Source organism: Myodes glareolus, chromosome 4 (assembly GCF_982192425.1).
Source record: "Myodes glareolus chromosome 4, mMyoGla1.1, whole genome shotgun sequence".
NCBI classification, from domain to species: Eukaryota; Metazoa; Chordata; class Mammalia; order Rodentia; family Cricetidae; genus Myodes; species Myodes glareolus.
The window spans coordinates 102,827,626-102,848,638 of NC_142029.1; the positions used below are offsets into that span (position 1 = coordinate 102,827,626).

Sequence of the window (21,013 nt, forward strand, 5' to 3'; positions counted from 1 at the left end):
TTCATTTTCAAGAGATAAATGCCCAAAAATGTACTAGCCACCAAATGATGAGCGTGTAGTCAGTTTTATGAGGAGCTGTGATACTGACGTCCGATGTGATTGAACCGCTTGACATTTTTTCCTGTAGTAGTATGAGATTTTCTGCTTCTTAACCATCACTTAGTGTTTACACTTTTAATCCATTTTTGTGAGTAGCAATGCCTCATTGTGATTTTGGTTTTCCTGGTAGCTAATAATGCTGACCATCTTTTCACGTGACGCAATGGCATCTGCACATGCTCTCTGCTGAAATATCTCACAGTTTTCAGCTATTTTTTAATTGTGATTTTTGTTTGTTTTGCTCAAAAATTACCCCCACAGAGTTGATGTGCATTCTGTTGATGAGACCGTGCCTCCTGGTTTCCTTTAGGGACCATGCTTTTGATGTCAAGTCTCAAAACTTCCTGTGCAGCTCTAGGTCCCAAATATTTTTCTTCTACAAGCTTTTTCTATCCATTTTTTCCTTCATAAAATTTTACTGGTGGAATTTTCCCATGGTTTAGCATGGTAGTTAGACTGTAATAAACATGGATTTAATATTAAATTTTTCCTTACTATCCAAAGGCTCCAAAATTCATTGCAGTAAATAAAAATATATATGCTTAATACTTTGCAAAATCCTGGTTTGGGCTGTTTTTCACATTTCACATGAAAGTCTGTGATAAATTTTGGTTTGATTTTTTTTGCATAATTTATAAGGTTCTGGTCCAGTATACTATGCTCGTCTATTGGTTTAACTTATTCCCTGCAGCTACCAAATTGCTCCAGCTACAAGCGTTTTAGGGAAAAAACTAGCTCTCTTCCATTGACTTGCTTTGTTCAAACACATTTGGGTATTTTTATGTGAGTCTGACTCTGGATCCTGCCTTGTGTCTCGTTGACCTGTGCTGTCTGATCCTTACATAACTTCACGCTGCATTTCTGCAGCTGCATTAGAGTAGACCAATTCCTCCCACTTCTATCTTGCTTTTAAGAAGTGTTTCATCCAGTCTACGTCTTTGGCATTTTCATGTAAATTTTCGGAAAAGTGTCCTCATATAACATGTATCTATTGGAACTGCCCTTTTAAATACCACCTTAGAAACTATTACAAAGAAACACTAGGCTTAATCCACACATCACTCAGAAGTCCTCTGTAGTGGATTAAGCTCACTTATGTCTGCCCAGCCTCTCTCAATATCAGGAATGATTTGTAGGAAGCAAAGGATTTAGAGTACCCTTGGAGACCTGTAAAAATGCAGCTTTCTGTAAAACTGGCTTTCTCTTGTCTGCTGCCTCCTTGGCCTAAGCTCCATTCTGGCAAGTTTAACTGAGCCTCACTGCCCAACATGACTTCAGGTCTGTGTGGCCAGCAGAGAAGGTTCATGTGATGGGATTCCAGAGCACATCCGCAGACTCCCCTGGAAGGCTGTGTGACCCCTCTGACTCCACGTTACGAAGTCAGAGAGAATGATCCTTGGCGTATTGGAAATACAAGTAAGCAAGTGCATAAGGGCAAAGCTACCCATGCTAGAATCTAGACAGAATCGATGGAGACCTTAAGTGGTAGACAGGAGCTCAGAAGAAAACGCCTATTATTTGGCAAGTAAAGGAGTTTCTGCAGACGTGATCACACATCCCTCAGGAGCCACAGGGAGAAATCTCCATGTGAAGTGTCCCTGTGAGTACAGTCTGGTGTGAAAAGAGGCATTTGTAGTAGCTTAACCAAGAATCTCCATGGGCCGGATGGTGGTGGCACACGCCTTTAATCCCAGCACTCTGGAGGCAGAGGCAGGCAGATCTATGTGAGTTTGAGGACAGCCTGGTCTACAAGAGCTAGTTCCAGGACTGGCTCCAAAGCAACACAGAGAAACTCTGTCTCAAAAAACCAAAAAAAAAAAATAATAATCTCCATGGTTCCTGATCAGGGGAATTATGGATTTTAGCTTATCCACTGTGGCTAACTTCAGTAACCCAGATTTGGGATAAGGAGTACTATCCAGTTCTCCTTTAATATTAGTTACTATTTGCTCTGTAAAATCTGCTATCTTTCTAACAAAATGCCATAAATACTCAACTACATCTCAGAGTGCTTAACTAGCAACAGAGATTCTTATCTCTATCCTACATACCAGATAAAACTAACTAAAATTAAAATTAGTCATATCTTTTCAGTTATAACATTCTATCTGGCCCTCCTTCACCTGGACTTGGTAGAAAACTACATCATTTAACCAAGATAATATGCACTCCAGGGGCTCCCAAGCCCAAGAACACTGAACATCAGCATATATGGAGGTAATGAAGAATAGGAATGCCCAGTGGACACCACTCAGCGTTCATCAGTAGATGAATGAATACAAAAGAAAAAAAAATGTCGTTCCTGTTATAAAGCCTGTTGGGAAATGAAACAGTGATGCCTACTACAGCCTTGAATGCCATACGCTAAGTAAAATAAGCCACATAGGAAAGGACAAATGTCTGGCTCGTGTGAGTGACACCTACAATAGATAGGCTGATGGGAACCGGAAGTGTCATGGAGGTGAGCAGGGATGGAGGAGGAACTGTTCCATGGGTAGCTGATGGGAACCGGAAGTGTCATGGAGGTGAGCAGGGATGAAGGAGGAACTGTCCCATGGGTAGCTGATGGGAACCGGAAGTGTCATGGAGGTGAGCAGGGATGGAGGAGGAACTGTCCCATGGATACAGAGCTTTCCAGATGGGATGAGAAGATGCTCTTGGAGCAGATGACCTGAAAACAGTTTTAGCGCGTGCTGCTGGGCTCTTCCACTGAGACGGATAAAATAGTCTTTTATATGCGTGATTTTTCATGATACAGCATGGGTCTACTCATTGATGGTGTGGCATTGGAGCTCAGCCATTTGAATCTTTCACAAGCTGCTTTCGGCAAGTCTTAGGCAAAAGTGGTTTGTCCAAGGCTGAGTAACCAGAAGTGGCAGAGTCAGGAACCGGTTTCATCTTTATGTCCAAGCCCAGTCCCTTTTTTCATTCCATTCTCCAAATAACTGAGTCTTTATGATTTTTTTTCTACAGTCCTCAGACCACAGGCACAGAAGAACCTTGTCTTGACGCCTAAAAACATGAAATATTAGCCTGGCTATTGCATTTAGCACCTCAGGGTGGCCTTGCATGCAGAGGTCTGAAGTATTCATAGCCTCGTCAGAGCAGCCCTTCCGCGGCTCCCTACACCGAGCACAGCTACAATCAAAGAGCAGTTCTAAGAATGCCCAGACATTCCAGAGCATTCGGAGAGCTGCTTCCTGAGTTCAACATCAGCCAGCCAAGGCCCAAGCATGTCTTCAGATAAACATCTCCAGCCCTTTAACCACCACACGACTGGAAACACAATGAGCCGACTGTGGCATAAATAACCTCACAGTAAGCGAAGAAGACACTTGTGTTCTCAAGCCTACCGCTGCACTCCGTTTAGCTCCGTTATCCTATCAGTCTTGCTATACATCAGCCTCCCTCAAAGGGACATGCCCAACAGCTAACACAGGGTTCTGGCCCAGATGGTGAACTAGAACATGTGACCATGAAAAATGAAAACGTGTCAACTTCTAAAGAGATTGCAAGTGCATAGTCTCTCATCGGAGCTCAGAAAAAAAATGCCTGCCATTGTCATCTGATGCTTATGTTTAAGCATCTATAGTGCAGATACCTGCTTGTGTTTCTCCATAGTGGGTGATGTGTCATATACACAGACACATTTCCAGTGTCCTAGATGTCAAATTTATGCAAAAATTTTAAAAATCTAGAAAGAGATGGTAGGAATTTCTGTATCCTTTCCTGTGTTTCCTGAACACACACCCTAACTTTCCGCCTGAAATGCCAGGCTGAACTCTTCCCAGAATGTTACTCTCCAAGCAAAACGCCATTAAGAGTCTCACAGGATGCCAAGTAGTGGTGGTGCACTCCTTTAATCCCAGCACTTAGGAAGCAGAGTTCAAAGCCAGCCTGGTGTATATATTGAGTTCCAGGACATCGAGGGCTATTACACAGAGAAATCCTGTCTGAGGGGTTGTAGGGGGAAGCAAGCCTCAGAGGAAATAATTCTTTGATCCCAAGGCTTTTGATAGGATAAGCATCCCCATTTCAAGACCGGAGACTGGAAGGGAAAACCATATTGAAATGCCGAGCACCTTATTCTTCTAAGTGTATATATTCCTTACCTCACAGAACTGTTTTTTTTATTAATCAAAATTTTCATTTATTTTATATCCCAACCACAGTTTCTGCTCCCTGTTCTCCTCCTGTCTCCCCTCTTCCCCATCCACTCCTCCCTCACAGAACTGTTTTAAAGATGCCTAAAGAGAACTTCAAGCCAAATGACAAATACATATTATAAGTGAAAAATTATAAATTTCATATTATAAGTGAAAGAGAAAGCAGATAATCATATTGATTCATAGTATGACGGAAACACAAAATTACAACCCTAGAGTAGTATCTTGTAACCTTTCCCATATAATGAAAAATATACTTAGTCATATTTAGGTTAAGTGGGTTAGTACTGAAGTGCAGCATACCCAGTATCATAAAAATACACTTAGGTTGTATAAAATTCAATGAAGAAACCTTAAAGATTTAATGACATGGAACTGACCCACACTGTTCAATCATTTTTCATTCTGAGTTATCCATTCTTACTCTCGATTATTTTAACTCAACCTTTATGTGGATCAAGTAATATACTAACATAATGGGTGGATCAGGCAATACACTAACCTGAGGGAGTGGACCAGGCAATATACTAGCCTGAGGGAGTGGACCAGGCAATACACTAGCCTGAGGGAGTGGACCAGGTAATACAGTAACCTGGAGGAGTGGACCAGGTAATACACTAACACAAGGGGGTGTTATAAAACATACACTGAGCTGGAAAACCTACAATCTATTCCTACTTTCACTGTCTCTCTGCTAGTCCCCTTCTTCCTACATCTGGTCACTAGATTGCCACTGTGTAACAGGTACACTGGGCAGAGCTGTCAAAACTAAAGGATTGAGGAGGAGGAGGGGTTCCTGCCAGTTGAGTGACAGCTCAGAAAATCAAAAGGTTACAGTGATAAAGGAGAGATCCCCAGCTGTACACCATGTAGCAATGGATGACAGAAAACAGTGGGTGGAGTGAGCACTGCAGAGAAACCTCAACCTAGGAAGGTGATGTATGCGGAGAGACCTCTAAGCAAAGTCAACACTGTGTGCAGGATTTCGTGGTGTGGATCAAGTACAGCACACAGAGGAAAAACTAATTTAAAAAATCTCCTAGCAGAAGAAAAATAGAACTAAAGAAGGTTCAAGGGGCGAGCAGGGTCAGTCCAAACCAGGCTTCTCGTCAGGCTGAGCAGAGGGGAGGGAGAAGGGATCAGGAAGGAGCATTTGCTAGGACTGAATGTGCAGTCATCTGTGAATTGTCTTCTGGCTCTACACACCATTCTGCCTAGGTCCTTCTACATGCAGGGGTTCAGAAGCTGCTCTGGGTGTGACTATCAGAAGGCTGAGACTGACATCAAGATTTCTGCTCCTGGACATGCGTCCACCTGGAAAAACCTCTTCCTTGAATGCGGGTGTATACTGGACTATGGGCAATATCACTCTATTGGTTAGGATATGTTACCAGACAGGAGGAGGGGAAGGAGAGGGAGACTGCACAGCTATAATTAAGTTCCCTGATCACATTTGTCTTTGTGTGTGCATGTGTGTCCCAGTGGCACTGGGGTCTGGGCCTAGGACCTCATGCCTACTAGGTAAGCAATCTACCACTGATAATACATTCCTAGCCCTTCATTGACTTTTTACTTTGAAACAAGGTCTCATTAAATAGTCCAGACTAACTTTAAACCTACCATATAAACAAGGCTGGCTTTGAACTTTCTGTTCTTTAGTTTCAGCCTCCAAGAGCCTGAAATTTCAGGCCTGTGCCACCAGTTCTGATTTCCTAATCAGTTTTGACTTAATTCACTCAACATTACCATGAGTGAACCTGACCTAACAGGCAGTCCCCGCCAGTGAGCCTACAAGTCACAGGGGCATTCTACTGCTGCCACTGTAGGAGGAAATCATTCCACAGGCGTGAACAACATTTGCAGACCAGACGACCACATGAGCAAAGAGGAAGACCCTGAGGCTCAGACAGGACCCCAGCCCTTGCTGACTCCTAGGCCACAGCATCTCCAGGTCCAGCAACACGTGCCTCGGATGGTAACCATTCGTAATGAGAAGATAAATGAGAGTGATTTGGGGGCACTGAGACTGCCATAGAAAAATTAGTGCTTTGGGCACTAGCAGTAGAAGTAATCTTTGTCAGGCTGGCCATGGCTAGAGAAAACAGCTGGGCTCTGCTGAGATGCCCAGTCTGTCTTAATAAGGAGGTAAGAGCCACGATCCTCGTCTTCGCTGATGAATAGTGTCCTCAATTTATCCCGTGTAGGAAAGATGAAAACCAATGCGCCTGAAGTCGTGCAAGCTTTAGAAATCTAATCTCCTAACTTAAAGGCAACCGCAAACTCTAGGCAACCTACTTTTCCAAGTCCTTCAAAAGATAGAGAGAAAAGTCCCTGAGATAAGGGAATGAGAGCAGTTTAAGAGGGAACACTGATCTGTCTTGAGTTCTTCACCACTCTGAACAATGAAAGTAGATGCCCATAAAGTGCAATTCTAATGTTTAATTTAAGGCCCTTTTAAACAAATTTTTACTTAAATGCAAAAATATTCTGGTTTACATTATAGGTAAATAGTCTTTGAATTACAACATTTAATACATCTTTTTTCATTAGGGAGGAGCAAGAAAGAAATAAACCTTTGGGGCTTTTGGTCTTGTGTTTGGTTTTTAGTTTTGTTTGTGTGTATGTGGGTTGTTTCGTTCTTACTTATAGAAATACACAGCCAAGACTACACATATCTGAAACTGCATAAATAAAGTGCGTTCTCTTCACGGATTAAAATACATATCAATGCCCAAGAGGCACACCACAAGCTTCCTTCAGCTCCAAATCAGAGTGAGGATAATAGCATTGACAGCTGAATAGCTCAGCGGTAGGAGATGATGCAGTGTTCCAAGATGTCCTAAGAAACAGGTAGAGTGTAAACTCTAGATAGCCAGAAGTGAAGCTGGTAGAGAATCCTGTACGGCTAAGACACCACATACGTACACACACACACACACACACACACACACACGAGCACACACACAGACAAACACGCATACACACACATACATATACACGCATACACAGGCATACATACACACACACACACGAGCACACACACAGACAAACACGCATACACACACATACATACACACGCATACACACACATACACACACATACACGCACACACACACATGCACGCATACACACACATGCACGCATACACAGACACACACACATATACACAGACACAAATGCATACACACATGCATACACAAACACACACACACACACACACAGAGATATTAGCTGTTGAGTATTTGGTAACAGAGATCATCTCCAAGAAATGATACAGTATGGTGGGTGTCAAGAATAGAAGTAAAACTTGCTTAATTGTGCCAAAGTTTATAAATTCGTAATGGCATGAATGCACTTTTATTAAAAATATTTGAGCCGGACCTGTTAGTCTCTGTCTATAGTTTCCCAGAGAATTAGGTGATCCTGCTTGAGGAACACAGCAGGATGCCACACTGGGGGTGGGGACAGAACTATGGAAGCAGGCCCACTCATGCAAAACTCATCCAAACAGTCTCCCTGCAACACCACTAGACTCAGAAACAGCTACGGCTGCCTTTCTTGATAGGTAAGAGTTGTGACTACTAACCTTTTAGGAACATAAACCCCACTGTTTCTTAAGGCACAAGTTGTTTTCAGTGACCCGCACAAAGCTGAGCTGTCCACTGACTTCCTCTGAAGCTGTTGTCCATCTCAGCCATGAAAGGCCATGAAGGAAGAAGCCATCAGCAAGGCAAGGGTCACCAATCCTCCTAGACTCTTTCTTTGTAGAAAATGAGATGCCAAGAAAAGACACAACACTTGGCATCTGATGCCCCTTAATAAGAGAGCAGCGTTCAGGTCCCTGCCTACTCATTCAGAATAGTCCTAGCCTGCACCTCAGGCCCAGCACAACAGCATCTGCAAAATCCCAAGACTGAGGCTGGTCTTCTCTTCCAAAATCCTTTCTCAAATCCATCCACAACAGTTTGGATAATTGAGAGACAGGCCTTTGATTCAAAAGTCAGCCCTTTGTTGGAGGGTATAAAACTTTAAAAAACCACTGTCTAGGTGGATCACACACAATAAATTACTATCTGGCAAATTGATCGAGTCAAGGTGGAAGGAAAACAGGAGGTAGATGAAGGAGTGCTCTTTCTTTAGGGAATAACCCACAGGGAACAGTCCACACATGGCTATGATTTCCAAGATACTTGGCTTGAAGGAAGCAACCTTATGTATAACTTACACTATTTTAGCAGCAGGCCATAATCAACAGTGTTCAAGATATTGCTATTGTTCTTGGCCTTCTTTGACTCTGATCAGTAACTGGTCAATCAAAAGAGCCCAATTCCCATACGAACCCCAGGCACGTAGCATTCTATGTATCAGAGGTTAGTGGCGGTTCGGTTGAGGTACAATGCTCTATTGCATCCCTTCTGCCTTAGGGTTATATATGGTGAAGCACCATGACCAAAAGCAAGTTGGGGAGGAAAAGACAAGTTTGGCTTACACTCTTGCCTTGTAGTCCATCATTAAAGGAAATCAGGACAGGAACTGAAACAAGACAAGAACCTGGAGGCAGAAGCTGATGGATAGGCCATGGAGGGGTGCTGCTTACTGGCTTGTCCATCAGGGCTTGTTCAGCCTGCTTTCTTATAGAACTCAGGACCACTACTAGCCCAGGGATCGCACCACCCGCAATGGGCTGGGCCCTTTTCCATCAATCACCAATTAAGAAAATGCCCTGCAGGCTTGCTCACAGCCCCATTCTCAACCGAGGGCGATGACTTTAGGTTGTGTCAAGTTTACATAAAACTATCCAGCACACCTTCCTTTTCCTTTTATGAGACATCATAAAATACATTCTAATCAAATATTGAAAGTTAAGAAATGGAACCCATGGTCTACAACCCACCAAAAAGGAGGCAAAGCACAGAAGAATGAAAGCCCAGACTGTAGGAAATAAATACTACCTAATAAACCACACACTATTTTTTTTCTATCTTTCATCAAAGCACTGGAGACAATTAACATTTCATGTGTTCTATGAAGAAAGAGGATGGAATTTGACCTATAAAGTTTGAGACACACCTTATTCATTTACGATTCACTAACATATATTCAGATAACAGATACATTATTGTTCATGAAAGAACCCCCAAATTAAAGACTGATTTCAGTCCAAGTAAATATGGAAAAGCTGCCAAACCCATCTGTCTGGCTCCCGGTGATCTCATCTGTTTTCATCAAACAATATTAGGCTCACTCAAATTAGGTTCTTCTTTAGCCTGGTTATTAGGCTATTTGGATACAAATTTATAACCATTATTAATAAGAAGAAAAACAATCTTGAGAGTATGCTAAAATGTTGGCTTGAGAAGAATTAATTAGCTATAATTTATTTACTTTTGCTTTAGGAAATATTCTGGGTTCATGAAAGTTCAAAACAACCGGTTAATAGCACCATCATCCATAACTACCTGGCAGGTGGCTTGGCAAACACTGTTGAATTCATGAATGAGCAGGAAGTAGGATCGATCTGATCTGAGGAAGGAGGATTGTGAGCGCGTGGAGTGCAAAGCCTTTCTGAGGACACTGTTGGAAGAATGGTCACACTTCTGCCTGGAGCAGATCTACTCACCCACTTCCTCTTCCACATTAATACCCTCTACAGAGGAAATAACTCCATGTGAGGGCGACGCTGAGTGTCTTTATTATCTGGCCTGTCCCTTTCCCAGGTAATCATCAAACAAAAGCTATTTCAAGTTAAGAGTATTTCAGTAGGTCTGGAGGGAAGCCTGGAAACCGGTGCATTAACATAGTCGCTGGGTGATCTGGGATGAGAATAATTTGGAAGAACTATTCCATGCCTTTTTGTGGACCTTAATCCTCATGAGGGAGTCATCAATAAATCAGAACTTTCTTCTTGTTTACAAAGATGCTTTGCCTATTCTAAAATAGTTCCACAGGCATGCATCCTGATCCCTTGTCCATCATGCATCCTGATCCCTTGTCCATCATGCATCCTGATCCCTTGTCCAGCATGCATCCTGATCCCTTGTCCATCAAGCATCCTGATCCCTTGTCCAGCATGCATCCTGATCCCTGTCCATCATGCACTCTGATTCCTGACCATCATGCATCCTGATCCCTGTCCAGCACACATCCTGATCCCTGTCCAGCATGCATTCTGATCCCTTGTCCACTAGCTGCCCCCTTTCTTTTCTGGTTGCTCTAGTCTGCCATCCTGAGTTACCCTCCCCAAAGACTGGCTTGGAGACCATTATACTCTTTGCTGTATCTTTGGAAGAATAACACCATGGCAATTGGATGATTTAACTTGTGCCAGTCATTGGATTCCTCAGACAAAAAAATAAAAATCAGAACGAGAAACCACCTCACTATTGTGGGGACGACAGGAGAAGCAGGAACACCTAGTCTGGCGTCCAGTGTAAGGGAAAACAAATGCCACTGGCGCTTCCTGGAAGATATCAAATCTAACCTACAGCAATGTGACAGTGAGATGCTGACAATCTGCATGGGTCTTGGGGCATAAGCAAGGAAGTTTTAAGAACAAAATGATCAACATTTCCAAAATGATGTTTTCCCATGGGAACAATGTCATCACTGGAGATCTGAGTACCAGATGAGCTGCTGGCCTCTAGCAAGGAATAGCAATCACTCCTGAAGACCCATAGAGAATAGGTATGACTGTAGAGCTCAACACACAAGCATCAAAGTCTGTAGTCATTTACAAAGGAACTAAGCATCGCATGATTACACGTGAACCACACATCTGAATTACAGAAGTGCCCCAAGCACAAGACGATCTCATACAATGAAACATAAACAGAAGCATAAAGTAGACAACGCATGGAGTTATGTGGTGGTTTGGATAAGAGTGGCCCCCACACGCTCTCATATTTGAATGCTTCATCCCCAGTGGTGGTACTGTTTGGGAAGGATTGTGAGGTGTGGCCAGTCACAGGAGTAACAGCAGACAGGATGCCCCCTCTTTCTTCCATAGCCTATATCTAATTCTAGAACTGCACTTCTGTGCATGAAAACACTTCCTCGTCACTTGGAGACAAATGACTTACAAATTGTGAAGGGAATGCTGGCCTTTTCCTAAGCCATTTAGTCATCCGCTGTGGTAGAACCCATACACACCTCCCCAGGCCTGGATCCCTGGGTCACTGTCCTCGAAGAATTATAGCACATGCACACAAGCGGCTTCACAGGCTAACACCTTGGCTGGTTGGAAACCCTACACATTTATCAGAAGAGAGATATCAAATGAATCATCAATTTCAGAGAATCCATAAAACAACTGAAAAAGCGTGAACTGGCCTGAGAAAATTCCTAACTTTCATATTATTGCAACTTTGAATGCAAACTGCAATAGCATATGCACTCTTTCACTCCCCTTCTGTACAAGGAAAGCACGCATGCAGAATTACATCATAAAAACCTGCAAACGTTCTGGGATGGTCATAAGAAATTGGTAACAGTTGTTTCTGAGCTGAGTGGGATCCGATCAGAAACACTTGCTCTCCCTTTCCTGCTTAAGTGCTTAGTGTGCTGATGTACTAATGCACCAGTTATCTAACTAAAGTTCAAAATTTAATCTAACTATGCTAAGGAAGTGTGTGAAGACGGCCAGGAAAGAAAGTGAAAAACCAAAAATGTCCCGAGAACCAATGCGAGGTGATTAGTCAGTTTTGGGATTCAAGTACCCCACCCCACATCCACTTATTCACACAGCTGAGTAACTGAGAAAGACCTTTGACATGCATTCACCAGCATGCCAACATCTGAGTTAGATTTCCTTGGTCATTATGGGATGCTTGGCTTTGGTTCCTATGTCATCATTCTTAAAGCCTCAAAGTGGAGAGGGAGCGAAGGGTCAGAGAAAAGTGATGGGCTCCTGGCTAGACAACACAAGTTTCCCGCACCAGGAGTGGTCGCCTGGGGCAGATGCTCCTGCTCAGCTCAGAAAGGTGAGGCTGTTGCTTCCTCTGCAGAAGGTGTCCTTCTGTTCATATCCTTCCTCTGGGATCAGGGGTTGTCCAGCCTCATTCTGCTTGAGGTGGGCTTGGGGAATCTCAATGGAAGCTTGAAACCGTAGACAGGAGCCTAGGCCCATAGTTGGAACTACAGCATCTACGGGCTAGTTGTTTGGAAGCCTTAGTTCTGTCTCATCTCTGCCCTTTGCTGGTTCTGGGATGCTAAGCACATCAAGAAAAAGCCTCGGTGTCACCATTTTTTCTCAACACGAAACGTGGCTCTGACATGGCTGAGTGAGGAGCCAGTATGTGGCTGCAGGAAGATGCTTTGGTAAGGAGGACAGTCTTTGTGACTCAGCATCACTCCAGGACAAGGCCCCAGAATCTGCATTTTAAACAGTTTTTGCCTGGTCCATTGGCTCTTGAGGAACACTCATTACGCTTGTGATTCTCTAAGGACAAAGAAAAACAATAAGAAGTCTACTGAAGGGTCACTCAAAGCCACCAGGCAGCCTTAATGGCTGTTTCATCCAGTTAGCAAGAGCAGATTTTGGTTTCTTATATGTGTGCTAATGGTCGACAGATTATGCCCTGCCTGACTGAGAGCCAGCTCCTTCAGGAAGCCTGAGATTCACACCCTGCACCCATCCCTCAGGTACACATCTCTGTGAAAGGCCTGCTGAGGGCACTGTCAGGAAGCCCCAGGCAACACCTCAGAAGGCAGGGCCTTCAAAGCACAGCACAGTCATTATTACATCACTACATCACCATGAGTGTGCTAACTCACACCAAAAGTGAAATGTCTCATTCTCTAATGAGAAAACTCAGTGCATCTTGTATTACATACAGTATCTGCATTTTGTATGTTTCATACGGATTATGTGCAGTGTTCCCAGTCAAGTTAAACACTCTTGTGTGTAAACATCACTTGTTTCTTAACTAAAGTATTAGCACAAAGTTCTGCATTAATCATCACCCACTCTGTCATTCCAACTGTGCAGGAAAAGACAGGGGCTTTCAGTGCTAGCTTGGGGATGCCCATTGGAGGACTTAACAGCAGCACAGATGTCACACCTGGCTTGGGACTTAGCCTACACACTAATGACCCATTATTGCTTTTCCTGAAGTTACTACGTGGTACCAGAAGGTTCCTGGCATTTGCCAGTTTCCTCGGGAGGCCAAAGCCTGAAGCCTCGAGGTTACACGTGCTGTGTGCTATGCTCAGGGCTCCTCTCACATCCTCCTTAGAACCATCAGCTCCCCACTGCACAGTGTGCTTTGCGTCAGCTCCTTCTCTGTATCCTTCCCCAAGACTAACGCCTGGTATACTACCACAATGTCCAAAATGATCAAAAAATACTTTCCCACAGAAGAATTTTATGCATTTCCTAAGAGTAATCTAGCTGAATAAGTAGAGGTATTCTACCGTAATGTCAAGCTGGAAAACGTGAAACTAGTACAATACAGTGCTAATATGGAGCACAGAGAGACAAAAGAGAGGCAGAGGAAGGGGCAGTAACCAAAACCAAGTCTGTATGAAAATATAAGGGAAATTGCTACTTTGCATGCTTAAACAATGCCATATCAATCATGTAAACACTTGGACAGAGAGAAGTGAGCCAAATAGTAACAGATTTCACAATAAGCGGCACAACAGCTCACTCTGTGAAGGGAAATGATGAGTAAGTTTATTCTTCCACAGTTTCAAGTTTCCCCTGTAAGACTAAGAAATGATTTTAACCAGAAAAACAAAGATAACTACGTTCTTTAAAGCCTACAGCACCTTATTTTAGGATAGAGAAACCATAAGCACGCATCTTTAACCTGTCTCCTAGAACTCTGGAGAAGGAGGGTCACGCAAAGTCACTCATGAAGGCCCTCGACAAGACCTGTAGAAATCCTGACTTCCCCCATAGTGCCCAGCGGCCATATCAGAACTCAAATGCTGAACTCTCTGGACTATTCTTGAGATTACTGTAGTGTATTCATTTCCAATAGAATGTTCTGGAATTGTGGTACCTTAGGATCTCTTTCCCCTGGAAAATCAGCATAATTGGAAGACAGAGAGAAGATGAATAAAGTAGATGGACAAGAAAGGAAGGTTACACACTTCAGAAATTACAAAAGTCAGAAATTCCCTTGGGTACACAGGATATTGTATGTATAAACAGCACCACGCCCTTGTCTACCATGAGCATCCCTGCAAACATGGGAGCTAAGACAATGGAAACAGAAATAGAAAGTAGATTCCCAGAGGCTAGAGACAGAAGGAGAATAAAGAGGCTGGTTATTGGGTGTGCTGAGGCAGTTAGATGGAAAGAGTATGTTCTGGTAGTCGACAGCACAATGGGGTGGCTACAGCTAACAATAATTTATTGTCTATTTCAAAATAACTGAAGAATTTTTAACATTCCAACACTAAGAAGTGATCAATGTGTCCATTCCCGCCTCTCATAATTACACATCACAGACTCTGAGGAAGTCTGTACCTGGGCCACTAGCTCACTCTAAGGGAGCCATCCCCTACCCTCTAGGACATGAACACTGTCAGTTACAGCCTTTTTGAAGGGTCTGTGAACCACATTGTTTACTCTCATCTCAGGTTCTGGCTGGTACTTCAGCTTCTGAGGAACTACAGCAAGAACTTACTATGGTAGACTCCAAAAATTATCACACAGAAACTATATTATTTAAATTACTGCTCAGCCAATCACTTAAATGTATGGCTAGCCAGCTCTTACATCTAGTATTAAACCCATTTCCAGTATTTTATATTTTCTCATAAGGCCCGTGGTCTACCAGCAAGGTTTCAGCATGTCTGTCTCCAACAGTGGCTCCATGGCTTTTCCTTGATTCCACCCTTCTTCCCCCCAGCATTCAGCCTAGCTTTCCCTGCCTAACTAAGTTCTGCCCTGCAATAGGTCCAAAGCAGTTTCTTTATTCATTAATGGTAATCACAGCACACAGAGGGGACTCCCACATCATAAGACTAAGAGGCTTCTATACACCACAGGATGACATCAACAGAATGAAGTAGAGCCCACAGAGGGCTGTGTATCTGACAGAGAATTGGTACCTAGAATGTGCAAAACAATTAGACCACTAAACATCAGGAAAACAACCCAGTTTTAAAATGGGCTATGAAACTGAATAGAGAGAACTCAAAGGAAGAGATACAAATGGCTAAGAAATATTTTTTTAATATTCAACATATTTAACCATCAGGGAAATGCGAACTAAAACTACTTTAATATCTCATATTAACCCAGTCAGAATAGCTACCGAGAGAGAGAAGAGACAGGGGGTTAAATAAATGATATGAGGAAAGAAGCAACTATTCCCTGTTGGTGGAATGTAAACTGGTTCAGCTATTGTAGAAATCAGTGTGGAGGTTCCTTAAAAGGCTGGAAACAGATTTACCAGAGGATCCAGCAATGCTCCTCCTGGGGATATTCTCAAGGGATTCTATATTCTCTTCTAGAGATACTTGCTTGTCAATGCTCATTGCTGCTCTATTCACAATAAGCAGTAAATGTGGCAGCTCTGATATCTATTGGCTGAAGAACTGATGTTGAAAATGTGGTGTGTGCACACAATAGAGTGTTATTTGGCTGTAGAGAGAAATAGAATCTACAGGGGGTGGATGGAGCTGGGAACAATCATTGTGAATGAAGCAACCCATACCCATAAGAACAAACACTACATACTAGCTCTCATATGTAGATCTTTAAATATGTGTGTTGAAATTGGAGTGCCTGTAGAAGTCAGGAAGTCAGAAAGCGACATGGAGAGATTTTTAAGGAAGGGAGATAGTAGAACACAGGGGGAAAGGGAAATAATGCCACAGGAAGTGATAGTGGAGTGGGGAATCTGAGGGCAGAGTAGAGGAGGGGATAATTAACACTTATTTAAAAGAAGATCACCTTTTAAAAAACCTAGCTTAGAAGTGTATATATATATATATATATATATATATATATATATATATATATATATATATGGGAGAGAGAGAGAGAGAGAAAGAGAGAGAGAGAGAGAGAGAGTTCAAAAGGCCCAATATGGGGATAATGCCTCTCCAAGAAACAATAGACTATCAAACAAAAAACCCAGTGTTTGGTATGAGATACTTCCCTTGAAATTGTTGGCCAGAGGCATGCCCCCCCCAAACCAATAAAGCCTCTTAACATTGCTCTTGGTTAAAACTTGATACATTATTGCTGAAGATACCACATACATGAGTCATAGGACAGGGAAGAATCATGCGGGCACTGATCTGGAAACATCACCCCCACTGGCTAGCTTTCATAGTGTTAGAAGGTGCTGTGCACACTATTGAGGAAAAGAAGAAAAATAGTCATTGGTCTTACTCAACTATAAACCCAAAAACCCATAATAATGATCAACCTGGCCACGACCCTATTTTCTGTGTCTGTCTATTTTTCTTTGCAAAGCGACACTTACTGGTCACATTAGCTTTGAGGCTACCCCTAATCCAAGATGATCACTTTTTGATTGGACAATATCCACAAGGAGCATTTCTAAGTAAGCAAACTCTTTCTGGGTCTATATTAACTTTTGGGGAACCTCCACCCCGACATGTACTGCTGTGTTCTGACTTAGCAGAGTATTTCAGGAGCACATATCCTAACTCTTAGGACTGAGTTTCAGGTGTCACTACACCACACCGCCCTGTATATCCCCACACCATTCGAGGTCAGACCCCAATTCTGCCTTCTAGAGGCAGGTCCCTGCACTAAAATGAAATAAACAAAAATGGACACACAGCGCTGAATGATTTGTGTGAACTAAACACCACAGAAAGTTCCTGGGGCAAGTGTCAAGTGAGAGCCAGGGGCCTCGGGTGCCGCAGGCCCTGGCCAGAGTGGTAGGAAAGACCTGGGCTAAAGCCAACAGCAGGCGCCACCAGACAGCTTTCCAGACAAGCGTGAGGGCACCAGGGCTGGGGGCAGGAGACCTCGGGGCTGCTTCAAAGACGAGCGGGAGAACAGAGATTTAATTTGGGAAGGAAAAAAAATTTAATAGGAACCAAAATGATAAAATTTGGGTTTAAAGACTCCTCTGGCAGAGGAGGGCTAGACGAGCGTGGAGCCTGGAAAAACCAAGTGTTGAAACTTCTTGACAAAACACGCCCATGTGCATGTGTACAGATGTGCATAGGCGTCACGTTTGCATCTTCTCTGCCACGGCGTTTTAACAACTTGCCTCGGAAAATGTACCAAATGTGCAGATCTGCGTGCGCCTTCAGCCCCTCGCACCCCGTTCCTGGCAGCTCCCGTGCCAGGCCTGTGTACACGCTCCGGATTCCCTCCTGACACCCACCTGTGTTCCAGCCCAGAACTGGATGGGAAGAAAGGTGAGAGCGAGAAATGGAGGTGCCCAGAGCAACAGCCGGCAGAGAAAGGGGCCAGGGCCCACTCACCTTTGCATCGCTCACAGCAGGCGCCCTTCTGCTTAATGGCCAGCGCACAGTCCCGGGACAGCACGGGGCACTTCTCTCTCTTGCAAGTCACCTCTTTGTTCTAGACAAAAAGAGACAAGGGACATGCGGGATCAACCTCACTCGGAATCCAAACCCACAGCTGCAGCTCCCCCTTCCTACCCTGCCTTCAATTTGGCGAGAAAACTCCGAGATAGCTGATGGAATTTTTCTTCCCCTGGAACAGAAGCGTCCCCCGGGAATACCGGACTTAAGCAAAGTAGCGTGATTTCAGAGATGAGGTGGACTGAAAAGCTGACTTCACATGCCAGCCAGCCTTGCCCAGATAACCCCATGCTGAGGAAGAAGCTTTCCCCAGCTCCATCCTAAGGTTTCTTTTCAGTATACACTTCAGAAAAGATAATATTTGTGTAAATCATATTTTACCCATTGGCTACCTGGGCCGGGATTGCGTCGTGAGAACAAAAATATTTTCTCACGGCTGTCCAACAGGCCCTAATAGTAGAGCGCATTAAAATGCACCAATCTAAAGTTCCAACTCAAATAACGACAGAGTTGAGCATTGAATCGGTTCAGTAAGAGAAAAAATAATATTCCACACGCCAAGCAGAGACACAGTCCTCAGTGTTTTATGGCCGTGGGACAGCTGCGTTACATTAGCGCGTATGCTAATGAAAGTGCGGTGAGCATTTACATCTTGGTTTATCCCAAAAGGTTAGCTGTTAAAATGTCTTAGAGGAGATCCCAACACCCCTGCTGCCTGCTTTTACTCCACAGAGAGGAGAGAGCTCTTCTGATAGCAAAACCTGATCAAGCAAGGGAGATCTGGGCTGTAACAAAGGCTTATGACAGGCTTTGTACTGTGACTCCATTGTGATGTGAATCCTGTGAGGTACATTTTACCAACAAGAAAACCAAAGCTCTGCTCAATGAGGGTAGCTGGCCTTCCACTTCTGAAGCGGCTTCCGTGGCCCCAGGGAGGATTCCTCTGAAGTCACAAATGTGCGCCACCCGTGCGCGAGCCTGAGTTGAAGCTGTGGCTACTTAGAATCTTCATTTCCCGAAGTGTGGCTATGGGGAACCATAGTCCTAGCTCTGCTCAGCTTGGAGCAAACCTACTGCTCTCTTCAGAAGAGATCAGGAGAACGTACTCCAGTGACCCTAAGATGAGTCACGTGTTCTCGGTATACGTCAAGAGTGGAAGGACAATCTTCCAGCTCTGGTCTAGAACCTTGGCGAGTGTGCCTGTCAGTGTGTGAGGAAGAAAGTAATGGTATGAGGTGTGCACACGTGTGCACATTAGAATCTGAGGGCCAACCCAGGCTCCTCTGCCAAGTGCAGGCTGTGGGCAGTTTAAGAGAAAATGTGCTCCCTTCGTGACGCTACCAAATTTTTTTTATGCTCTAGAGTTCACAAGACACTCCCGGTGTCTGACTGAAACCAGGCCAGATTGCCGTCCTTCTTCAAATGATTGGACCCTCCGAGGAGTCACAAAACCCTACGCCCTTCAAATCTCCATTGCAGCCTCTGCAGTGGGTGAGAGGGAGCAGGGAGGATTGGGTCTGCAAGTCTTGCTACTCTCCTGCCCAGTTGCTGTGCTAGGCCCCCTGAGGCCTGCCACGGCCACTGTTAATATTCTGTCCCAAGTCTGGTGGACATACCCAGAGAAACAGCACACTCCTGGACTCCATCCTGAAAGGGCTGTTGTTGCTGGGTTTGTTTTGTTTTGTTTGTTTGTTTTTCTTTTCTTTCTTTCTTTCTTTCTTTCTTTCTTTCTTTTTTTTTTTTTTTTTTGATTGCCAGTGAAGGATGGGAGGGTGTGTTACCTGTGAAAGGCAATGTCTGGTCTTTCTCCCTCCCTGTTTCTTTCTCTTTCCCTCGCTCCTTCCCGATCCCGGTCCTTGTTCTTCTTTTCTTTGCTGCTCCTGCTGTCTACTGTATGACAATTACACTCAGGGCTGACAGCATTCATTCATTCATTCATTCATTCATTCCGATCTGTGGCACAGCAGTCTCCCTTCTTCACTGTACCCCAGAGCACGCCCACCGTGCTGAGGCGTTCCTAACAAAGGATGGGTCTGCCTTCCACCTACTACAGCACGGATCTGAATAATACAGGATGGCCTGCCCAGGCGCTGAAGCACGGCTGCAATACTGTCCTTGTCCCCAGTGAAGACCAGGCAGATGAGGGAGCTGTCTGGGCTGAGGAGACAACGGGCCAGGTGCTCTGGCTTCAAGCCCTCCCGCCCCAGCTTCATTCTTTCCTTCCCACTGATGATGGCCTCAGAAGTAACTCCATCACAGCTTGCAGTTTTGTTTTTATAACTTTCCTTAAATTCCAAACCTACCATGGTTAGAATCACAATGAAAACTTAAGAGATCTATTTTTTTTTAAGTTTTAGGCAATTCCCATTGAAGGCAACGAGATTAACTATCAGACCTGTGTTTATGTGCACACTGTTTGACATTCTGGCTGTGGCTTCTTTTGCAAAGCAGGGATCCTATTTTAGCACCAGCTCCCTCACCCCAGGAGAACTGTGACTATCACAAGCAGAGTTTCTGTCTCACAGGTGTGTGACATTGCAGCAAAGCTGGCCACAGCCTAGGAAAGGTTCCCCTACGACCGCATCTTCTCTAAAAGGAGTCATCAGAAGGGTCCCCTGACAGAGTGTCCTCTCTAAAAGGAGGCATCTCAGGCAGAGCTCAAACTTGTAGGACACTCAGAGGGATGGAGAGAAGCAATCTGAGATCTGTAAGTAAGAAGGCATGCACTTGTAAGCGCTTCTAGCAAAACTGGAAACTTGGGAGACAGTTAAAACCCTTAGCAGGATCCCAAGATTCATAATAAATAGCTTGTAATTGTAGTGCACCATGCGTGACATCCCAGGCAAATAATTTGTACAGTCATGTCTGGATTTTTAAATATATATATATATATATATATATATATATATATATATATATACAAAGACAGACACACACACACAACACACACACACACACACTCATCCCTGAACTTTAGGTGTATGTTTAGGGAGATAAAGTTTCCCTTCTGTTTGCCCTTAGAATTTTCTCTGTCCTGTCAGGGGTCAGGTTGGAGCTGCCAGATCAGATTACTTTTCTGGAGTCTGATCGGAAGCTGGTTGGTGTGAATGTGAAGATGAACTTAGAATGCCAGGCCCTCGAGGAAAACCAAATAATAAAGCTGCAAGACCACTTTTGAGAAGCTGCTTCCTCATCCCCTTAATTGATTCTAACAACTACATGGGAAGTTCAGACACAGGTAATTAACACTGCTTGCCTG

The 21,013-nt window shown here is 43.9% G+C and overlaps 1 protein-coding gene across 1 annotated transcript in view; it reads right to left on the reverse strand.

The window, feature by feature from the left end:
* Positions 1–21,013, reverse strand: part of Bmper (BMP binding endothelial regulator) — a 246,480-nt gene that overhangs the window by 197,207 nt on the left and 28,260 nt on the right. Inside the window, exon 3 of the mRNA XM_048446635.3 lies at positions 17,692–17,791. Within this exon, the coding sequence (XP_048302592.3) occupies positions 17,692–17,791 (100 nt within the window). The remainder of the gene's footprint in view (positions 1–17,691; positions 17,792–21,013) is intronic.